Source organism: Ammospiza caudacuta, chromosome 4 (assembly GCF_027887145.1).
Source record: "Ammospiza caudacuta isolate bAmmCau1 chromosome 4, bAmmCau1.pri, whole genome shotgun sequence".
Classification (NCBI taxonomy): Eukaryota; Metazoa; Chordata; class Aves; order Passeriformes; family Passerellidae; genus Ammospiza; species Ammospiza caudacuta.
Window position 1 is genome coordinate 72,585,376 of NC_080596.1, and position 21,073 is coordinate 72,606,448.

Below are 21,073 nucleotides of genomic sequence, written 5' to 3' on the forward strand. Positions count from 1 at the left end.
GGGGGGTCACACCCGGGACTGGAGGGCTCTGGGGGGGTCGCGCTGGGGGGGCCCCGGGCTGCTGCTGCCGCTGCTGGAGGAGCTGGAGTGGGGCGGTTTTGGGGGGCCCCCCCGGCCCTTGAGGGTGCTGAGCCGGGCGTCCAGGGACAGGGTTCGGGGGCGGCCCCGGCGGGGGGGGCTGGGGCTGCGCAGGGGGGGCCCCTCGAACAGCGAGAGCCACGGGGGGGGGCCCGGAGCGCGGGGAGCCCCCCCGTGCCCCGCCAGGATCTCGGTGACGGCCGCGATGTCATCCGAGGGGTCAATAGCTGGGGGGGTGGGGAAAAGGGGGGGTCACGGGCAGCCCCGGACCCCCCCGCACACTGAATGACCCCCCCCCCAAATATCCCCATACTCCCCCGTGCGGCTGTGGGGGGGTTTGGGTGTCCCTTTCTGCCCCCCCTGTCCCCAGGGCAGTGCTGGGGGGGCTGTGGCAGTGCGGGGGGGCTGTTGGGGGTCCCCTCATTGCAGTGTCCCCTTTATCATGGCAGTGTTAATAAACTCCACCCTCTATCCCATTCTACATCCCGTCCCTATGTCCCATTTCCCTATGTCCCATTTCTCTATTCCATCCTTACATCCAATTTCTCTATCCCATCCCTATAACCCATTTCCCTATGTCCCATTTCCTTATATCCCATTTCCCTATATCCCATTCCTCTATCCCATTTCCCTATATCCCATTTCTCGATCCCATCCCTATATCCCATTTCTCTACCCCATCCCTATATCCTATTTCCCTATATCCCATTTCTCTATATCCCATTTCTCTACCCCATCCCTATATCCCATTCCTCTATCCCATTTCTCTATATCCCATTTCTCTACCCCATCCCTATATCCCATCCCTATATTGCATTTCCCTATATCCCATTTTCCTATATCCCATCCTTATATCCCATTTCCCTATATCCCAATTTCCCTATATCCTATCTCTATATCCCATTTCCCTACATCCCATTTCCCTATATCCCGTTTCCCTCTATCCCATCTCTATATCCCGTTTCCCTCTATCCCCTTTCCCTATATCCCATTTCCCTCTATCCCATTTCCCTTTATCCCATCCCTATATCACATTACTCTATATCCCATTTCCCTCTGTCCCATCCCTCTATCCCATTTCCCTATATCCCATCCCTATATCCCATCCCTATATCCCATTTCTCTACCCCATCCCTATATCCCATTTCCCTATATCCCATTTCCCTCTATCCCATTTCTCTATCCCATTTCCCTCTATCCCATTTCCCTCTGTCCCATTTCCCTCTGTCCCATTTCCCTCTATCCCATTTCCCTCTATCCCATCCCTCTGTCCCATTTCCCTCTATCCCATCTCCCTCTGTCCCCTCTCTGTGGCATTGCGGGGGGCTGTCGGGGGTCCCCCCGTGTCCCCCCCGTCACCTGTCGCTGTAGTAGGAGCTGAGCAGAGCCCGGATCTCGGCTGACACATTCTCCTGCAGCAGCAGCCCCTCGGCCGGGGGGGGCCCGGGGGGACCCGGCGGGGCTGGGGGCGCCCCAGGGAGGGGGGACAGCGGCAGAAAGTGGGGACAGAAACGAGAGGGGGACAGAAAAGGGGGGACAGCGAGAAGAGCAGCGTTAGGGAGCGAGCAGAGAGCAGAGAGGGGAGACAGAGCAGAGCCCCCGCCCCGATGGGCCCCACTCACCCGTCTGGTGGTACAGGGAGCCCTGGGGGGGCAGCGGGGCCGGGGGGCGACGCGGGGGGGGCTCCTCGATCCGCATCAGCTCCTCACAGCACTGCTTCCACTGGGCTGGGGACAGCGGGGACAACGGGACAATGGGCGGGGACAGAGAGCCCCGGGAGCCAGGAGGTTCGAGCTGGGGGCTGCGGGGGGGGGGCAATTGAAGGGGATGGGGATGGGGTCTGCGGGTCCCATTGGATGGGGTCAGCCTGGGATGGGGTCTGCAGGGCATGGGGGTCCTGTTGGATGGGGTCTGCAGGGGGATGGGGCCAGCCTGGTGTGGGGTCTGCAGGGCATGGGGGTCCTGTTGGATGGGGTCTGCAGGGGATGGGAATTGCAGGGGATGGGGTCTGCAGGGGGATGGGGGTCCCATTGGATTGGGGTCCCATTGGATTTGGGTTCCATTGGATTAGGGTCCCACTGGGATGGGGTCCGCAGGGGGATGGGGTCCCACTGGAATGGGGACTGCCTGGGATGGGGGTCTGCAGGGGATGGGGATTGAAGGGGTGGGGTCTGCAGAGGGATGGGGGTCCCATTAGATGGGGGCTGCAGGGGGCTGGGGTCTGCAAGGGGCTGGGGTCTGCAGGGGGATAGGGTCTGCCTGGGATGGGGGCTGCAGGGGAGGGAGATTGCAGGGGAGTGGGGTCTGCAGGGGATAGGGGTGGGGTCTGCAGGGCGATGGGGGTCCCACTGGATGGTAGAGGTCCCACTGGATGGTAGAGGTCCCACTGGATAGGGGTTCCATTGGATGGAGTCTGCCTAGGATGGGGTCTACAGAGCAACGGGGACAGCCTGGGATGGGGGTCTTATGGGAATGGGGATTGCAGGGGGCTGGGGGTCCCATTGGATGGGGGTCCTGTTGGATGGGGTCAGCCTGGGATGGGGTCTGCAGGGAAATGGGGGTCCCATTGGATGTTGGGGTCCTGTTGGATGGGGGTCCCACTGTATGGAGTCAGTCTGGGATGGGGTCTCCCAGGAATGGGGGTGCTCTCAGGACTGGTGTCCCACTGGGTTGGGGGTCCTGTGGTGATGGAGCTCCCACAAGGATTGTTTGGAGTGGGGGTCCCCAAGGGGGTCCTGCTCTTGTGCCTTCCCATCTGTGTCCCACCCCATTGGTGTTGCCACCCATGTCACTGTCCCCATCCCGTGCCCATCTCTGTCCCTGTCCCTGTCCTGTTCCCAGCCTTTTCCTCATCCCCATTTCTCTGGGTCCCACGGGGTTAGGAGTCCTGGGGTGAGGGAGCCCCCACAGGGATGGTCAGGGGTCCTGCCAGGGTGGGGAGCCCACAGGGATCAGGGGGTCCCACTAGGTTTGGGGTCCTTTAACAACACTGGGACAGGGTCCCACCAGCACAGAGGGTCCCACAAGGGTTTGTAGGGTCCCACAGTGATGTGTGGGGTCCCACACGGATGGGAGGGTCCCAGAGGGAATGTGTAGGGTCCCACAGGGATGTGGAGGGCCCTCAGGGATCTGTAGCATCCCACAGTGATGTGGAGGGTCCCACAGGGGTTTTGTAGGGTCCCACAGGGATATTTAGGGTCCCAGAGGGCTGGGAGGGCCCCACAGAGATTTGGAGGGTCCCACAAGGCTGTGTAGGGTCCCACTGGGATGTGTGGGGTCCTACAGAGATGTTTAGGGTCCCACAGGTATGTTTAGGGTCCCACAGGTCAGGGGGGGATCCCACATGTCAGGGGTGTCCCGGGGGTCCCGGGAGCTCACCCAGGTCGCAGAGGTGCTGTCCCCAGGCCTGCAGCCAGCGCTGAGCCTCGGCCGTGCTCTCGGCCAGCAGCCCGTGTGTCACCTCCTCCCCGCCCAGGCGGTTGGTGACGGCCACCCCGGGGGGCTGCCCCCGACCCCCCGCCTGCAGCGCCCGCACCCGCGTGTCCTGGGGCACACACAGGGCTGGGGGGCACGGAGACCGGGGACACCCAGAGACCCCACCCAGAGACCCCCAGAGACCCCCAGAGAGCCCAGAGACACCCAGAGAGACCCCAGAGACCCCAAGAGAGCCTAGAGAGCCCCAGAGAGCCCAGAGACACCCAGAGAGACCCCCAGAAAGACCCCAGAGACCCCCAGAGAGCCCAGAGACCCCCAGAGAGCCCAGAGAGCTCCAGAGACATCCAGAGACACCCCCAGAGACCCCCAGAACATCCCAGAGAGCCCCAGAGACACCCCCACAGAGCCCAGAGACACCCAGAGAGCCCCAGAGACACCCAGAGACCCCCAGAGACACCCAGAGACCCCCAGAGAGCCCAGAGAGCCCCAGAGACACCCAGAGACCCCCAGAGACACCCCAGCCCGCAGAGACCCCAGAACATCCCAGAGAGCCCCGAGCTCCCCATAAACCCCAAAGCTCCCATAGACCCCAGAACATCCCATAGACCCCACAGCCCTCATAGACCCCACAGACCCCCATAGACCCCACAGCTCCCATAGATCCCACAGCTCCCATAGATCCCAGAGCTCCCCAGAACACCCCATAGACCCTACAGACCCCACAGACCCCAGAACACCCCACAGCCCCCATAGACACCACAACACCCCACAGCCCCCGCAGACCCCAGAGCTCCCCACAAACCTCAAATCACCCTGACCCCCTCACACTGCCCCTTTCTCCCCGTAACCCCCACCCCTCCATGACCCCTCCATCCCCCCCAACCCCACACTCCCCGTGCCCCCCAGACCCCACCAGCCCCCACAGTGTCCCCTGTGTCCCCAGAGTGTCCCTGTGTACCTTGGTGACAGCGATGGTCAGCGTGGGCTCCTGCCCCGCCTCAGCCTCGCTGGCGCTGCCGTAGCAGAGCAGCCCCGGGCCCCGCAGGACACAGAACAGGGGGGTCCCGCCGGGGCCCTCGGCCCCTGGAGCCTGCCCGAGACCCCCGGGGACGTGAGTGCACACGGGGGGCACCACAGCACCAGTGTGACCCCATACAGCACCCACGGGGGGCACCACAGCTCCAGTGTTCCCCGAGTGACACCACAGCACCAGTGTCCCCCTCATTCAGCACCCACAGGTGGCACATTCCCTGTATCCCATTTTTCTACCTCATTTCTCAATCCCATTCTTTTATCCCATTTCCCTATGTCCCACTTCTCTATCCTATCCCTCTATCCCATTCCTATATGCCATTTCCTTATATCCCATTTCTCTATAGCCCATGTCTCTATCCCATCCCTGTATCTCATTTCTCTATATGGTATTTGTCTATCCCATTTCGCTATATCTCATTTTCTTATATCCCATTCCTCTATCCCTTTCCTCTATCCCATTCCCATGTCCCATCCCTATATCCCATTTTTCTATCCCATTTCCCTATGTCCCATTCCTCTATCCCATTTCTTGATCCCATCCCTATGTCCCATTTCCCTGTTTTCCATTTCCCTATATCCCATTTCCCTATATTCCATCTCTACCCCATTTCCCTACATCCCATCCCTATATCCCATCTCTATATCCAATCTTATTTCTCTATCTCATCCCTCTATCCGATCCCTACATGCCATTTCTCGATCCCATCCCTATGTCCCTATCCCTATGTCCTATCCCTATATCCCATTTCCCTATATCCCATCTTTCTATCCCATCCTTATATCCCATTTCCCTATATCCCAGTCCTCTATCCCATTTCTCTATCCCATTTCCCTATATCCCAGTCCTCTATCTCATTTCTCAATCCCATCCCTATACTCCGTTTCCCTATATCCCATTTCTCTATACCCCATTTGTCTGTCCCATTTCCTTCTATCCCATTTCTCCTATATCCCATTTCCTTCTATCCCATTTCTACATCCCATTTTTCTATCCCATCCCCATATCCCATTTCCCTCAATCCCATTTCTCTATCCCATTCCCTCCCCTGCAGTTGCAGTGTCCCCTTTATCGTGGCAGTGTTAATAAACCCCACCCCTCTATCCCATTCCTGATCCCATCCCTCTATCCCATTCCCGGTGCCCTGCCGGTGTCCCTCCTGATGCCCCTCCCGGTGTCCCTCCCGATGCCCCTCCCGGTGCCCCTCCCGGTGCATTCCCGATGCCATTCCCGGTGTGGCCGCTGTCACTGTCGCTGACCTGCAGCCGCAGTGTCCCTGTCGCCGCGGGGGTGTCCATGCAGCTGGGCCGGGCCGCCAGGCGGCAACACACGCGGCCATAGAGGGGCACCCAGCAGGGGCTCTGCTCTGCGGGGACACGGGGACAGCGGGGACATGGGGGGACAGGGGGGACATGGAGGGACACCCAAACCCACCCAGCAGGGGCTCTGCTCTGCGGGGACACCAGGGGACAGCAGGGACATGGGGGGACATGGAGGTGGATACAGGGACAGGGGGGATATGGAGGGACATGGAGAGACCCCCAAACCCCCCCAGCAGGGGCTCAGCTCTGGGGGGACACCGGGGACAGAGGGGACAGGGGGGACATGGAGGGACCCCCAAATTCCCCCGGCGGGGCTCTGCTTTGGGGGGACATGGGGACACTGACCCCAAACCCCCCAGCAGGGATCAGCTCTGAGGGGACACGGGGACATGGAGGGACCCCACACTGTCCCCAAACCCCCAGCAGGGCTCTGCTTTGGAGGGACACAGGGGGGACATGAAGGGACCCCACACTGTCCCCAAACCCCCAGCAGGGCTCTGCTCTTCCTTGGGGGGACACAGGGGGGACACTGATCCCAAATCCCCCAGCAGGGCTCTGCTCTGCTCTGCTCTGGGACTCCTGAATCTCTTGGGGGCTGACAGGGATCCCCAAACCCCAAAAGGATCCCAGACCCCCCCTTCTCGTGCCAGGACCCCCCCCGTCTCCCATGTACCGAGACCCCAAATCCACCCTCACCCCTGCAGGACCCCAAAATCCCAGACCCCCCAACTCCTCCCCATCTGCTCCAGCCCATTGCCCTGGTTTGGGGTGTGTGGGGAGTTTTGGGGTGTTACAGTGTGTGTGGGAAGTTTTGTGCCATCGTACGTGTGGGGAATTTTGGGGTGTCCCAGGGTATTATGGGGTGCTATAGGGGGCCATGGGGTGTTATGGGGCGTCAGGAGGTGCCATGGGGTTTTTAATGGGGTGTTTTGGGGTGCCATGGGGTATTATGGGATGTTTCAGGGTGCCATGGGGTGTTCATGGGGTGTTTATGGGCTGTTTAGCGGTGCCCCGGGGTGTTTTGGGGTGCCATGTGGTGTTTTGGGGTGCCTCAGGGTGTCTAGGGGTGTTATGGGGTGTTATGGGGTGTTTAGGTGTGTTTATGGGGTGTTACAGGGTATTTAGGGGTGCTCTGGGCTGTTTTGAGGTGTTTATGAGGTGTTTTGGGGTGTTTATGGGGTGTTATAGGGTGCCCTGAGCTGTTTGAGGTGTTTAGGGGTGTTTATGGGGTGCCATGGGCTGTTCTGGGGTGTCCTGGGCTGTTTTGGGGTGTTATAGGATGCTATTGGGTGTTTATGAGGTGTTTAGGAGCGCCCCGGGCTGTTTTGGCATGTTTGGGGGTGATATCGTCTGTTTTGGGGTGCCCCGGGCAGTTTTGGGGTGTTGATGGGGTATTTAGGGGTGCCCCGGGCAGTTTTGGGGTGTTGATGGGGTGTTTATGGGGTATTTAGGGGTGCCCCGGGCAGTTTTGGGGTGTTGATGGGGTGTTTATGGGGTATTTAGGGGTGCCCCGGGCAGTTTTGGGGTGCGGTGACCCCACTGACCATCGGCAGCGATGACGAGGTCGTGCGTGCGGAAGCCGTCGTGCACCTGAGCCAGGGACAGCGTGGTGTGAGCCAGCAGCTGGAACCGGGGACACCTGGGGACATTGGGGACATTGGGGACACTGGGGACATTGGGGATACCTGGGGACATTGGGGACATGGGGGCACAAGGGACATTGTGGGGCTAGGGGGATATTGGGGGAGACAGCGGGGGGGCAGGGGACACCAAGGACACCTGGGGACACTGGGGGGTCAGGGGACATTGGGGACATCTGGGGATAATGGGGGGTCAGGGGGACACCGAGGGACAGGGGACATTGGGGTGTCAGGGGACACTGGGAGGGGCAGAGGGACACCAGGGGGTCAAGGGACATCGGGGACAACTGAGGACACCAGGGGGCAGGGGACATTGTGAGGTTAGGGGGACATTAGGGGTCAAGGGACATCAGGGACAGCTGGGGACACCGTGGGGAAGTTGAGGGGTTGGGGAGGATCAGGGAGTCTGAGGGCACAGGGGGGGCACAGGTGGGGATATGGGGGGACATGAGGGGACATGGGGGGACAGGGCACAGGGGGGCACCGGGGGACATGTGGCACATGGAGTGGCACACAGGGGGGCATGGGCAGGACACAGGGGCACACAGGGGGACATGTGGCACACAGAGGGCACAGAAAGGGGCACAGGGGGCACACAGGGGGGCATGTGATGCACAGGGGGCATTTGTTACACACAGGTGGCACACAGAGGGCACAGAAAGGGGCACACACAGGGACATGTGGAACACACGGGGGGCAGAGGAGGACATGTGACACATAGGGGGGACAGGAGGCACACAGAGGGTACAGGGGGCACAGGAGGACACAGGGGAGTACATGGGAGGACATGTGACACACAGAGGGACACGTGACACACAGTGATACACAGTGACACAGGTGACAGGTGGCACACAGGTGGCACACAGTGACACACAGTGATACACAGTGACACACAGGTGACACACAGGTGACACACAGGTGACACACACAGGGTACTCACGGCACTCCGGGCGGTGGCAGCAGCAGCGCCCCGGTGGCAGTGCCCGCGGTGCCCGGGGGGCTGGCAGGGCCCCCGTCCATGGCAGCCCGTGCCCGGCGGCCCGAGGAGCGGCCCAGGGAGGTGCTGAGGCGCGATGCCAGCTTGCGGGGGGCACTGCCCTGCGCCCCCGGCCCGGGCAGCCCCGCGCTGTACAGCTCCAAACGCAGCTCGAAATCCGGGCCCGCCTCGGGGCTGGGGACACAGGGGACAGGGACAGGGACAGGGGTCAGGGACAGCATGGGGGCAGTGACAGCATGGGGACACAGGGGACAGGGACAGGGACAGGGGTCAGGGACAGCCCGGGGGCAATGACAGCATGGGGGGGGCAGTGACAGCCTGGGAGGCACAGGGGACAGTGACAGTCTAGGGCTCAGTGACAGCCCGGAGGGCATAGGGGCACAGTGACAGCATGGGGGGCAGTGCCAGCCCAGGGGGCACAGAGGGGTCAGTGCCAGCATGGGGAGCACAGGGGGGTCAGTGCCACTGGGGGGGAACAGGAGTCAGTGCCAACCCTGGGGCACAGGGGACAGTGACAGCCCAGGGGGCAGTGCCAGCATGAGGCGGCACAGAGGTCAGTGACAGGGGGGCACAGGGGTCAGTGCCACTGGGGTCGGTGACAACCCAGGGGGCACAGGGGGGGCACAGTGAGGTCAGTGACAGCCCAGGGGGCACAGAAGTGTCAGCGCCAGCATGGGGAGACAGAGGGGTCAGTGCCAGCTGGGAGGGCACAAGGGGGTCAGTGCCAGGGGGGCACAGAGGGGTCAGTGACAGCTGGGAGGGCACAGAGGGTCGGTGACAGTGGGATCACAGCCAGGGGGGCACAGAGGGGTCAGTGCCAGCCCAAGGGACACAGAGGGGTCAAGACCAGGACGGGCACTGGGAGGTCAATGTCAGGGAGGGCACAGGTCAGTGCTGACCCAAGGGGCACAAAGGGGTCAGTGCCAGCATGGAGGGTACAGAGGAGTCAGTGCCAGCAGGGTCAGTGCCAGCAGGGGACACTCCCAGGGCCACCCCACGGACTGTGGGGACACTGCAGGGACTGGGAAGGGAGAGTTTGGGGCAGGGGTCCCTCCCAGCGTGGGCAGAGGAAGGCAGGGGTCACCCCCAGAAGGGGTCAGAGGTCCCCAAGTGGGGGTTGGTGGCGGCAGGGGTCCCATGGGGGGTGACAGGGTCCCATAGAGGGGTGTGGGGGTGTCAGGGGCACCATGGGGAGGCTCAGGGGTCCCATGGGGGGTGGCAGGGTCCCATAGGGGGGTGTGGGGGTGTCAGGGGCACCATGGGGAGGCTCAGGGGTCCCAGGGGGGGTGGCAGGGTCCCATAGGGGGGTGTGGGGGTGTCAGGGGCACCATGGGGAGGCTCAGGGGTCCCAGGGGGGTGGCAGTGTCCCATAGAGGGGTCCCAGGGAGGGCTGTGGGGGTGGAAGGAGTCCCATAGAGAAGTTCAGGGGTCCCATGGGGGTGATCAGAGGTCCCCTAGGGGGGTGTCAGGGTCCCAGGGAGGAGTGTGGGGATGTTGGGGGTCCCATGGGAGGGATTTGGGGTCCCTGGGGGTGTGTGGGGGTGGTCGGGGCTCCCATAAAGAGGTTTAGGGGTCCCATGGGGGAATATGGGGGTGTCAAAGGGCCCATAGGGGGGTATCAGTGTCCCATAGGGGGTTGATCAGGGGTCCCATAGGGAAGTGTCAGGGTCCCATAGACGGTGCCAGGGTCCCTTAGGGGAGTGATCGGGGTCCCATGGGGGGGTGGCAGTGGTCCTGGGGGGTGATGTGGGGGTGATCAGGAGTCCCATAGAGAGGCTCAGGGGTCCCATGGGGGGATATGGGGGTGTCAAGGGTCATATAGGGGGATGATCTGGGGTCCCCTGGGGGGGGGCAGGGTCCCAGGGAGGGGTGTGGGGATGATCAGGGGTCTCTGAGGGGGATCAAGGGTCCCATGGAGGGGAGGTCTCACTGCCCCTGGGGATGTATGGGGGTGATCAGGGATCCCCACAGAGGGGTGCCAGGGTCCCGGGGAGGGGTATGGGGGTGCCATAGGGGGTGGTCAGGGTGTGCCAGGGTCCCAGGGAGGGGTGTGGGGATGATCAGGGGTCTCTGAGGGGGATCAAGGGTCCTATGGAGGGGGGGGGGGGTCTCAGTGTCCCTGGGGATGTATGGGGGTGATCAGGAATCCTATAGGGGGGTGCCAGGGTCCTGGGGAGGGGAGTGGGGGTCCCGGGGATCCCTCCCCCCATCCCTTTCCCCCTCACAAGAGCACGGCTCCCTCGAAGCAGATGTCGGTCAGGGTCCTGTCCACCAGCACGGTGGGGGTGTCGTGGATCTCAGCCCCCACCTGCAGCAGCAGGAACACGGCACAGCGGTGCAGCTCTGGGGGGCACGGCGGGTCAGGGGGTCACGGGGGGCACCGCGGGGCCAGCGGGGACCCCCGGCACCCCAACACTCACCCCCCTTGTTCCTGAAGTACTCCGTGTCCTTCCACATCAGCGGGATGCGCAAATCTGGGGAGGGGGGGACCAGGAGAGGGGTGAGACCCCCCGAGACACCCCCAAACCCCGCACCCCAAATGCAGGCGGTGCCGCAGGGGGGGCAGGCAGAGAGGAGGGGGTTCCCCCTGCCCAGAACCCCCCCGGGACCCCCCGTACCTGAGATGCAGACGGTGCCCCGGCACGGCACCGGCTCCGCCCCGGGCCCGCCCTCCGAGGGGCTGCGGGGGACGGCAGGGTCAGCAAAGCTCCCCACACATTTTGGGGGCTCCCCTCCCCGGGTTTGGGGTGTCCCCTGTCACCACATCACCCCCACTGTGTGCCCCTCTGCTTTGCCCCCTTCCACACAAATTTCGGGGGGTCCCTCACTGCCACAACCCCCACAAGGGTCTCCAAGGGTTTTGGGGTGCCCCCCCATGTCCCCCCGGGTTTTGGGGTGTCCCTCACTGCCCTGTCCTCCCAGGCTTTGGGGTTTTCCCTCACTGATGTGTCCCCCAAGTTTTTCGGTGCCCCTCACTGCCCTGTGCCCCATGTCCTCCCAGGTTTTGGGGTGTCCCCCATATCCCCCCAGGTTTTGGGGTGTCCCTCACTGCCGTGTCCCCCATGTCCCCCAGGGTTCTGGGGTGTCCCACTCTGTCCTGTCTCCCATCCCACCCCAAGTTTTGGGGTGTTCCTCACTGCTGTGTCTCCCCAGGATTTGGGGTTTTCCCTCACTGCAGTGTCCCCCATGTCCCCCCAGGTTTTGGGGTGTCCCTCACTGCCATGTTCCCCCAGATTTTGGGGCTTCCCTCAGTGCCGTGACACCCCTGTCCCACCAGGTTTTGGGGGGGTCCCTCACTGCAGTGTCTCCCATGTCTCCCCGGGTTTTGGGGCGCCTCTCACTGCCGTGTCCCCCCAAGTTTTGGAGTTTATCCTCACTACTGTGTCCCCCATGTCCCCACAGGTTTTGGGGTGTCCCTCATCGTCCCCCAAAATTTCGAGGTGTCCCTCACTGCCAAGGGTCTCCCATCCAATAACCCAGATTTTGGGATGTCCCTCACTGCCCTGTCCCCCATGTCCCTCTAAGATTTGGGGCGTCCGTCATTGCCCTGTCCCCTCAGGATTTGGGGTGTACCTCACTGCCGTGTCCCCCATGTCCCCCCAAATTTCGGGGTGTCCCTCACTGTCACAATCCCCCCAAGAGTCTCCCATCCAACCCCTGGTTTTGGGGTGTCCCTCACTGCCCTGTCCCCGATGTCCCCCCAGGTTTTGGGGTGTCCCTCACTGCCACGTCCCCTCAGGTTTTGAGGTGTCCCTCACTGCCGTGTCCCCCATGTCCCACCAGGTTTTGGGGAGTACCTCACTGCTGTGTCTCCCCAGGATTTGGGGTTTTCCCTCACTGCTGTGTCCCCCCAGGTTTTGGGATGTCCCTCACTGCAGTGTCCCCCATGTCTCCCCGGGTTTTGGGGCGCCTCTCACTGCCATGTCCCCCCAAGTTTTGGAGTTTTTCCTCACTGCTGTGTCCCCCATGTCCCCACAGGTTTTGGGGTGTCCCTCATGGTCCCCCAGGTTTTGAGGTGTCCTTCACTGCTGTGTCCCCCATGTTCCCCAAAATTTCGAGGTGTTCCTCACTGCCAAGGGTCTCCCATCCAATAACCCAGATTTTGGGGTGTCTCCCACTGCCCTGTCCCCCATGTTTTGGGGTGTCCCTCACTGCCCTGTCCCCCCAGGATTTGGGGTCTACCTCACTGCCGTGTTCCCCATGTCTCCCCAAATTTCAGGGTGTCCCTCACTGCCACAACCCCCCCAAGAGTCTCTCATCCCACCCCCTGGTTTTGGGGTGTCCCTCACTGCCCTGTCCCCGATGTCCCCCCAGATTTTGGAGTGCCCCCCACCACCACACCCCCTATGGGATCCCCAAACCCCTCCCTCATTTTTAGGGACCCCCCCCAAATTTTAGGACCCCCTGTAGTGTTCCCCATTCCCCCTCGCCTTTGGGGGTCCCACAGGGTGCCCTCCCCACCTTGGGGCATCCCTTGGGGTCCCCCATTCCCTCAGGGCTCATTTTTGGGGTGTCTCACCGGCGGGCCCCCCTCAGCCGGGCCTCCTGGCGCCGCTGGAGCTCGCCCCCGGCCGCGACCACCCTGGCCTCGCACAGCACCAGGGTCTTGGTGGTCTCCAGCGCCTGCTCGGGCCGGCTGCAGGCGGGGAGGAGGCGCCGGGCGCCCTCACGGACCCGCAGGGCTCGCTCCAGGGCCCGCTGCAGCTCCGGCTCCTGGGGATGGGAAAATTTGGGGTTAGGGGAACCCCAAAACACATCCCACAACCCAAAATCCCTCCCGGACCCGCAGGGCTCGCTCCAGGGCCTGCTGCAGCTCCGGCTCCTGGGGATAGAGCAACGGGGGTCAGGGGGACCCCAAAACACATCCCAAACCCCAAAATCCCTCCCGGACCCGCAGGGCCCGCTCCAGGGCCCGCTGCAGCTCCGGCTCCTGGGGACGGAACACTGGGGGGTCAGGGGGACCCCAAAACACATCCCACAACACCAGGGCTCGTTCCAGAGCCCGCTGCAGCTCTTGTTCCTGGAAATGGAACACTGGGGGTCAGGGGGACTCCAAAACACATCCCAAACCCCAAAATCTCTCCCTGACCCTCACTGAATGCTCCAGGGCCCACTGCAGCTCCGGCTCCTGGGGATGGGAACAGAACATTGGGGGTCAGGGGCACCCCAAACCCCAAAATCCCTCCCTGACCCACAGGGCCTGCTCCAGGGCCCGCTGCAGCTCCGGCTCCTGGGGATGGCAATATTTGGGGTTAGGGGGACCCCAAAACACATCCCCCAAACACATCCCAAACCCACGGCACCCTCAGTGAACGCTCCAGGGCCCGCTGCAGCTCTGGCTCCTGGTGAAGGAAACATTTGAGGGGTCAGGGGCACCTCAAAATCCCTCCCAAACACACAGAGCCCACTGCAGGTCCAGCTCCTGGGGATGGGAAAATTTGGGGGTCAGGGGCACCCCAAAACCCTTCCCATAACACCAGGGCCCGCTCTACAGCCCACTGCAGCTCTGGCTCCTGGGGATGGGAACACTGGGGGGTTACGGGGACCCCAAAACCCTTCCCATAACACCCAGGCCCGCTGCAGCTCTGGCTCCTGGGGATGGAACATTTGGGGGTCAGGGGAGCCCCAAAACCCTTCTGACACTGCAAAACCCTTCCCACAACAACAGGGCCTGCTCCAGGGCCCACTGCAGCTCCGGCTCCTGGGAATGGAACATTGGGGGTCAGGGGCACCCCAAAATCCTTCCCAAAACCCAAACCGCTTCTCACAACACCAGGGCCCGCTCCAGGGCTCGCTGCAGCTCCAGCTGCTGGGAATGGCAATATTTGAGGGGTCATGGGGACCCCAAAATCCCTCCCAAACACACAGCACACACTGCAGCTCCAGCTGCTGGGAACGGGCACATTTAGGGGGTCAGGGGGACCCCAAAACTCTTCCTACACAAAAAAACCCTTCCCACAACACCAGGGCCTGCTCCAGGGCCTGCTGCAGCTCCGGCTCCTGGGGATAGAACATTTGAGGGGCCAGGGGAACCCCAAAACCTCTCCCAAACACACAGTGACTGCTCCAGAGCCTGCTGCAGGCCTGGCTCCTGGGGATGGGAACACTGGGGGGTCAGGGGGACCCCAAAACACATCCCAAACCTCAAAACTCTTCCCGGACCCACAGCGCCCGCTGCAGGGCCCGCTGCAGCTCCGGCACCTCGGAATGGGAATATTTGGGGGGTCAGGGGGTCCCCAAATCCCTTCTGAACCCACTGCAGCTCCAGATGCTGGCAATGGCACATTTGAGGGTCAGAGGGGACCCCAAAACCTCTCCTGTACCCACAGCCCCTCCAGCTCCTCCCACATTTGGGGTTTGGGAGGGTCTGTGGGAATGTGGGGCTGGGGCACCTGCTGGGCACAGGGGACCCCAAAACCTCCCTGGGGGTCCCAGTCATGCCCAGGCAGGGGGAGGGGATCCCCACATTGTTTGGGGGTCCCAGCCACGCACATGGGGGCTCCCAGCCCTGCCCTAAGGGGTCCCAGCTGCACCCCCACATCGTGCACCCCACAGATTCACCAGGCACCCCACAAACGCTCCGTGCACCCCACAGATTTATCAGGAACCCTACGGACGCATCCAGCACCCCACGGGGAATCTGTGAACCCCAAGACCAGACCGCGCACCCCACAAACACATCACAGACCCCACAGATCCACTGTGCACCCCGTAGGTTTACCAGGCACCCCACAAATTATTGCTGCACCCCATGGGGGAGCCATGCACCCCAAAAACACACTGTGCACCCCACGAGGGCACCACGTGTCCCACAGATCCACCGTGCACCCCAAGGGGGGGCTGTGCACCCCAAAGGCAGGGCGAGCACCCCAAAAATTCATCCAGCACCCTCTAGGGGAACCATGTACCCCACAGACCCATTCTGCACCCCAAAAACACATCCTGCACCCCAGAGATCCATCGTGCACCCCAAGGGGGGGCTGTGCACCCCTAAAGCGGGGCAAGCACACCCCAAAACCACATCCAGCATCCCCTAGGAGAACCATGCACCCCATAGGTCCATCCTGCACCCCAAAAACACATCCTGCAACATACAGATCCATCCTGCACCCCAAAAACACATTCAGCACCCCACAGATCCACCGTGCACCCCAAGGAGGGGCTGTGCACCCCAAAGGCAGGGCAAGCACCCCACAAACTCATCCAGCATCCTCTAGGGGAACCATGCACCCCACAGATTTACCATGCACCCCAAAAACACATCCTGCACCCCATAGATCCATCCTGCACCCCAGAAACACATCCTGCACCCCATAGATTTACCCTGCACCTCAAAATCACATCCTGCACCCCACAGATTTACCCTGCACCCCAAAACCACATCCCGCACCACACAGATCCATCCTGCACCCCACAGATCCATCCTGCACCCCACAGCCGAGCCATGCACCACCCCAAACTCATCCTGCACCCCACAAACCCCCCCAGATTCACCAAACACCCCAAAAACCGCCCAAAACCCCAAATTTCCCAGCACCCCCCCCCCACCGACCACCCTCAGCCCCCCCAAGTCCTTCCCGGTACCTCCGGTTCCTCCATCCCGATCCCGATCCCGATCCCGATCCCGCCCCTGTCCCCCCCTCCAGTGACGTCATCACCTATAAATAACCCCCCGCTGCCAACAGGGGGGGAGCGGGAGCCCCCCAAAATCGCCCCTCTGGTGATTTGGGGGTGCAGGATGAGTTTGGGGTGGTGCATGGATCCCTCTGGGATGAGGAGCCCGTTCCACCTTCCCGCGACTCCCCCCCACAAAAGCCCCCCCTGGAAAATCGGGGTCTGGGGGCTCCGGGGGGTGCAAATCTCCCCGGATTTGGATTTGGGGTGAGGGGGGGGATCCCCAAAATTCGCACCTGGATGCTGGCGGCGATCTGGCGGATGTAGAGCATGTTGAGATCCTCCAGGATCCGCAGCCGGCGGCCCCCCCCCCACCTCCATCGGGACCCCCGGGACCCCCCCAGCTATTTTGGGGGGTTCCCCCAAAGCCCCCCAAGGGGGTCCCGCCGCATCCAGCGCTGGGGGTGCAGTGGGGGACACCCCCCCCTCTCTACCGAGGTGGCTGCGGGGAGAAAATGGGGTTTGGATGGCGAACCCCCTCCACCCCAACGGGAATTTGGGGGTGCTTGGGGCCCTCTATGGAATTTGGGGGTGCTTGGGGCCCTCTATGGAATTTGGGGGGGCGCCCGCGTTGTTTGGCCGCCCCCCGGCAGGGAACAAGGGGGGATCTGTGCGGGAAAGGGCAGCGGGGGCGGCGCGGAGGGGGCGGGGACGGGGGGAGGAATTTGGGGGGCGGGAGGGGCGAGATTTGGGGTGAGGGGAGAGGGAAATGGGGGGCGGGGGAGGGGAGAGATGGGGACAGGGTTTGGGGGGCAGGGAGGGGGATAAAGGGTCGGGAAAGGGGGAAAGGGGAAAAAGGGGGGCGAGGGATGGGGTGAGGGGTGCAGGGATGGGGTGCAGGGTTTGGGGTGCAGGAGTGGGGTGCAAGAATGAGGTGCAGGGTTTGGAGTGCAGGAATGGGGTGCAGGAATGGAGTGCAGGGTTTGGGGTGCAGGAGTGGGGTGCAGGAGTGGGGTGCAGGAATGGGTTGTAGGGTTTGGGGTGCAGGGTTTGGGGTGCAGAAGTGGGGTGTAGGGTTTGGGGTGCAGGGAGGGGATCAGGGGCAGGGAGAGGATGCAGGGATTGGGGTGCAGGAATGGGGTGTAGGGTTTTGGGGACGTGATGGGGCAGGGTTTGGGGTGCAGGGAGGAAATGCAGGATTTGGGGTGTAGAGTTTGGGGTGCAGGGATTGGAGTGCAGGGTTTGGGGTGCAGGGATTGGAGTGCAGGAATGGGGTGCAGGGTTTTGAGAATGTGATGCGGCAGGGTTTAGGGTGCAGGGTGGGGATTAAGGGATTGGGGTGCAGGGTTTGGGGTGCAGGGATTGGGGATCAGGGGCAGGGAGGGAATGCAGGGATTGGGGTGCAGGATTTGGGGTGCAGGGTTTGAGGTGCAGAGCACAAGAAAAGACATGGAGAAAATGGGGTGAAGGAGACAAGATGGAGTGTGGGGATGGGAAAAGGGGGGCAGGGTTTTGGGGGCAGGGCAGGGATTTTGGGGCGCAGGAGAGGGTGCAGGGGAATAGATGGGGTGTAGGGATGGGGTGCAGGATTTGGGGTGCAGCGAGGGGATGAGGGGGGCGGGGGACGGGAAACCAGCTGGAGGGCGGGGAGGGGGTGCGGGGGAAGCGGTTCCAGGGTTTGGGGTGCTGGGGACAAGATGGGGTGCAGGGTTTGGGGTGCAAGGTTTGGGGTGCAGGGGAGTGGGAACAGGACAAAGGGTGTGGGCACAGAACGGGGTGCGGGGTTTGGGGTTCTGGGGACAAGACGGGGTGCAGGGTTTGGGGTGCGGGGTTTGGGGTGCAGGGTTTGGGGTGCAGGCACAGGACGGGGTGCAGGGTTTGGGGTGCGGGGTTTGAGGTGCGGGGTTTGGGGTGCAGGGAGGGAATTAGGGGCAGGGAGGGAATGCAGGGTTTGGGGTGCGGGCACAGAACGAGGTGCAGGGTTTGGGGTGCGGGGTTTGGGGTGCGGGCACAGAACGAGGTGCAGGGTTTGGGGTGCAGGGTTTGGGGTGCCGGGTTTGGGGTGCAGGGTTTGGGGTGCAGGCACAAGACGGGGTGCAGGGTTTGGGGTGCGGGGTTTGGGGTGCGGGGTTTGGGGTGCAGGCACAAGACGGGGTGCAAGGTTCGCGGTGCGAGGGCGGAACGAGGGTGCAGAATTTGCCGGGAACGGAAAAAGGGGTGCGGGGAGGGGGGACCCCGTGCCCGGGGGTGCCGAACGGGGAACGGCACCGGAGGAGGAGGGGGTGGGGGAGGCGTGGGAGGAGCGGACGGGGCCCCGTGCGGGGGAGGCGCGGAACGGAGCCCCGGTAGGGACGGACACCGGGACCCCCTGTGCCCCCACCCCCCGTTCCCGGTACCTCCGGCCGCTCCCGCTCCGCCGCGATCGCGCACAGGAAGCGGCGGCCGCCCCCGCCCCACGGCCCGCCCCGTGTCCCCCGTGCCCGGGTCCCCCCTCCCGCTCCCTCCCTTCTCCCAGGAGCCGCCTCCGTGTCCCCCCCGCCCCCCCCGCGGGGCGCCGGGACACCGGGAACGGGCGGGGGCGCCCCCTGCTGGGGGAAATCCGCGGGGCGGAGGGACAGAGACAGCCCCGGGGCACCGGGACCGAACGGAGAGAAACGGAGCCCTGTGAGGAGCCGGTACCGGGGCACCGAGACCGACCCGAGAGAACCGGAGCCCTGTGAGGAGCCGGTACCGGGGGACTGAGACTGACCCGAGAGAACGGGAGCCCCCATACGGAGCCGGTACCGAGAGCACCGAGACCGAACGAAGCGAACCGGAGCCCTGTGAGGAGCCGGTACCGGGGGCTGGGACCGAACCGAGAGAACCGGAGCCCCTGTGCAGAGCCGGTACCGGGGGATTGGAACCCCCTCCACGGGTACCGAGTGAACCGAGACTCCTCGGGATGCACCAGGAGCTCCCCAAAGAGCCCCGGGATGCCCCGAATGCACCGGGACGGTCCCCAAGTGCACCGAGACCCCTCAGAGTGTGCCCAGACACCCCCGAACGAACCGGGAGCCCCAAAGTGAACCCGGACCGGCGCTGAAGGGCGATGAAAGGCGGGGACCCCCCCCCCCCGGTACGCACCGGGGTCCCCCGAAGTGCACCAGGAGCCCTCAAAGTGCACCGGATCCACCCCAGGATGCGCCGACCCCTCCTCAAAATCCACCGGGACCCCCGAGTGTGGCTGTACCGGATGAACCGGGACCCCCCAGACCCACCGGGACCCCCCAAATGTCCCGGTGAGCCCCGGGCGCGGCACCGGCACCGGCACCGCCACGTGCGGGACATCCCGTTCCTCCCGTTCCTCCCAGTCCCTCCCAGTTCCCCCCTCCCCGCCGGGTGCCGGGGGCGCGGGCGATTCCCGTTGTACCGGATCCCACCGGAATTCCCGGCTGGGCCGGGGCAGCGGGACCGGACCGGCCGGGGGGGGCCCGGGGGGCAGGGAGGGGCCGGGACCGCCCCCGCGGCCTCGTGCCCGGGCTGCTCCCGCTGCTCCCGGGGGTCTCAATGCTCCCGGTGCTCCCGAGGCTCTCAATGCTCCCGGTGCTCCCGGGGCTTTCAGTGCTCCCGCTGCTCCCGGTGCTCCCGGTGCTCCCGCTGCTCCCGGGGCTCTCAATGCTCCCGGGGCTCTCAATGCTCCCGCTGCTCCCGAGGCTCCCGGTGCTCCCGGTGCCCCCGGGGCTCCTCCCGGTGTCCCCGGTGCTCCCGTACCTGCGGGGCCGGTGCCGGTGGGCAGCAGCAGCCCCGGCGCTGCTCCATGTCCAGCGCTGACCCCTCCGCCGCCGCGGCGCGGCTCCATTCGTCCCTCCGGTACATGCTCGGTGCTCCCGGTGCTCGCGGTACTGTGGAGCCTTCCCGGCGGCCGGAGCTTTCCGGGGGTTCCCGATACCGCGGCAATCCCGGGGTTCTGGGGGTCCCGGAGCTTTCCGGTGCCCGGTGGGTGACACCGGGAGGGAGCCGGTGCAGATGCCGGGGTGGCTCCTCCCGGTCCCGTTCAGCCCCGGGATGGCGCGGGGGGGGCAGCGGGCGGCGATCGGTGCCGGCGGCTCCTGGCACGGGCGGGACAATGGCCCGGGGACACACGGGGGGGACAATGGGTGACATCTGTGCCCGGGTGACATCGCTGCGCCACGCGTGTGCCTGCAGGGAATCCCCAAAATCCCCCAGGGAATCCCAAAATCCTGCAGGGAACCCCAAAATTCCACAGGGAACCCTAAAATCCCTCAGGAAATCCCAAATACCCACAGCGAATCCCAAAATCCCAGAGAAAATCCCCAAATCCCACAGAGAATCCCAAAATCCTGCAGGGAATCCCCAAAATCCAGCAGGGAACCCCCAAAATCCTGCAGGGAACCCCAAAATCCCTCAGGAAATCCCAAATACCCACAGCGAATCCCAAAATCCCAGAGAAAATCCCCAAATCCCACAGAGAATCCCAAAATCCTGCAGGGAATCCCCAAAATCCAGCAGGGAACCCCCAAATCCAGCAGGGAATCCCCAAAATCCTGCAGGGAACCCCAAAATTCCACAGGGAATCCCAAAATCCCTCAGAGAATCCCAAAATCCTGCAGGGAATCCCCAAAATCCAGCAGGGAATCCCCAAAATCCTGCAGGGAACCCCAAAATTCCACAGGGAATCCCAAAATCCCTCAGAGAATCCCAAAATCCTGCAGGGAATCCCCAAAATCCTGCAGGGAATTCCAAAATCCAGCAGGGAACCCCCAAATCCCCCAGGGAATCACCAAAATCCTGCAGGGAACTCCAAAATCCCTCAGGAAATCCCAAATACCCACAGCGAATCCCAAAATCCCAGAGAAAATCCCCAAATCCCACAGAGAATCCCAAAATCCTGCAGGGAACCCCAAAATCCAGCAGGGAATCCCCAAATCCCTCAGAGAATCCCATAATCCCGCCA

General features: G+C 63.2%; 1 protein-coding gene across 2 annotated transcripts; it reads right to left on the minus strand.

The window, feature by feature from the left end:
- Window positions 1-89: 89 nt before the first annotated feature.
- RTKN (rhotekin) lies at window positions 90-20,064 on the minus strand. 2 transcript variants are annotated; one of them, XM_058804017.1, is made up of 13 exons: window positions 19,870-20,064; window positions 13,025-13,218; window positions 11,124-11,185; window positions 10,926-10,979; window positions 10,731-10,848; window positions 8,449-8,679; window positions 7,413-7,507; window positions 5,806-5,912; window positions 4,472-4,603; window positions 3,457-3,622; window positions 1,701-1,805; window positions 1,438-1,540; window positions 90-305 (listed from the first exon to the last, which is right to left on the minus strand). In XM_058804017.1, exons 1-13 carry the CDS (start codon window positions 19,972-19,974, stop codon window positions 299-301), a joined length of 1,479 nt encoding a protein of 492 aa, XP_058660000.1. In that variant the 5' UTR covers window positions 19,975-20,064; the 3' UTR covers window positions 90-298. The 2 variants fall into 2 exon arrangements, 1 of the variants encoding a protein (XP_058660000.1); XR_009274675.1 differs by having other exon boundaries at window positions 189-305; window positions 1,701-1,879.
- Between the last annotated feature and the right edge of the window lie 1,009 nt (window positions 20,065-21,073).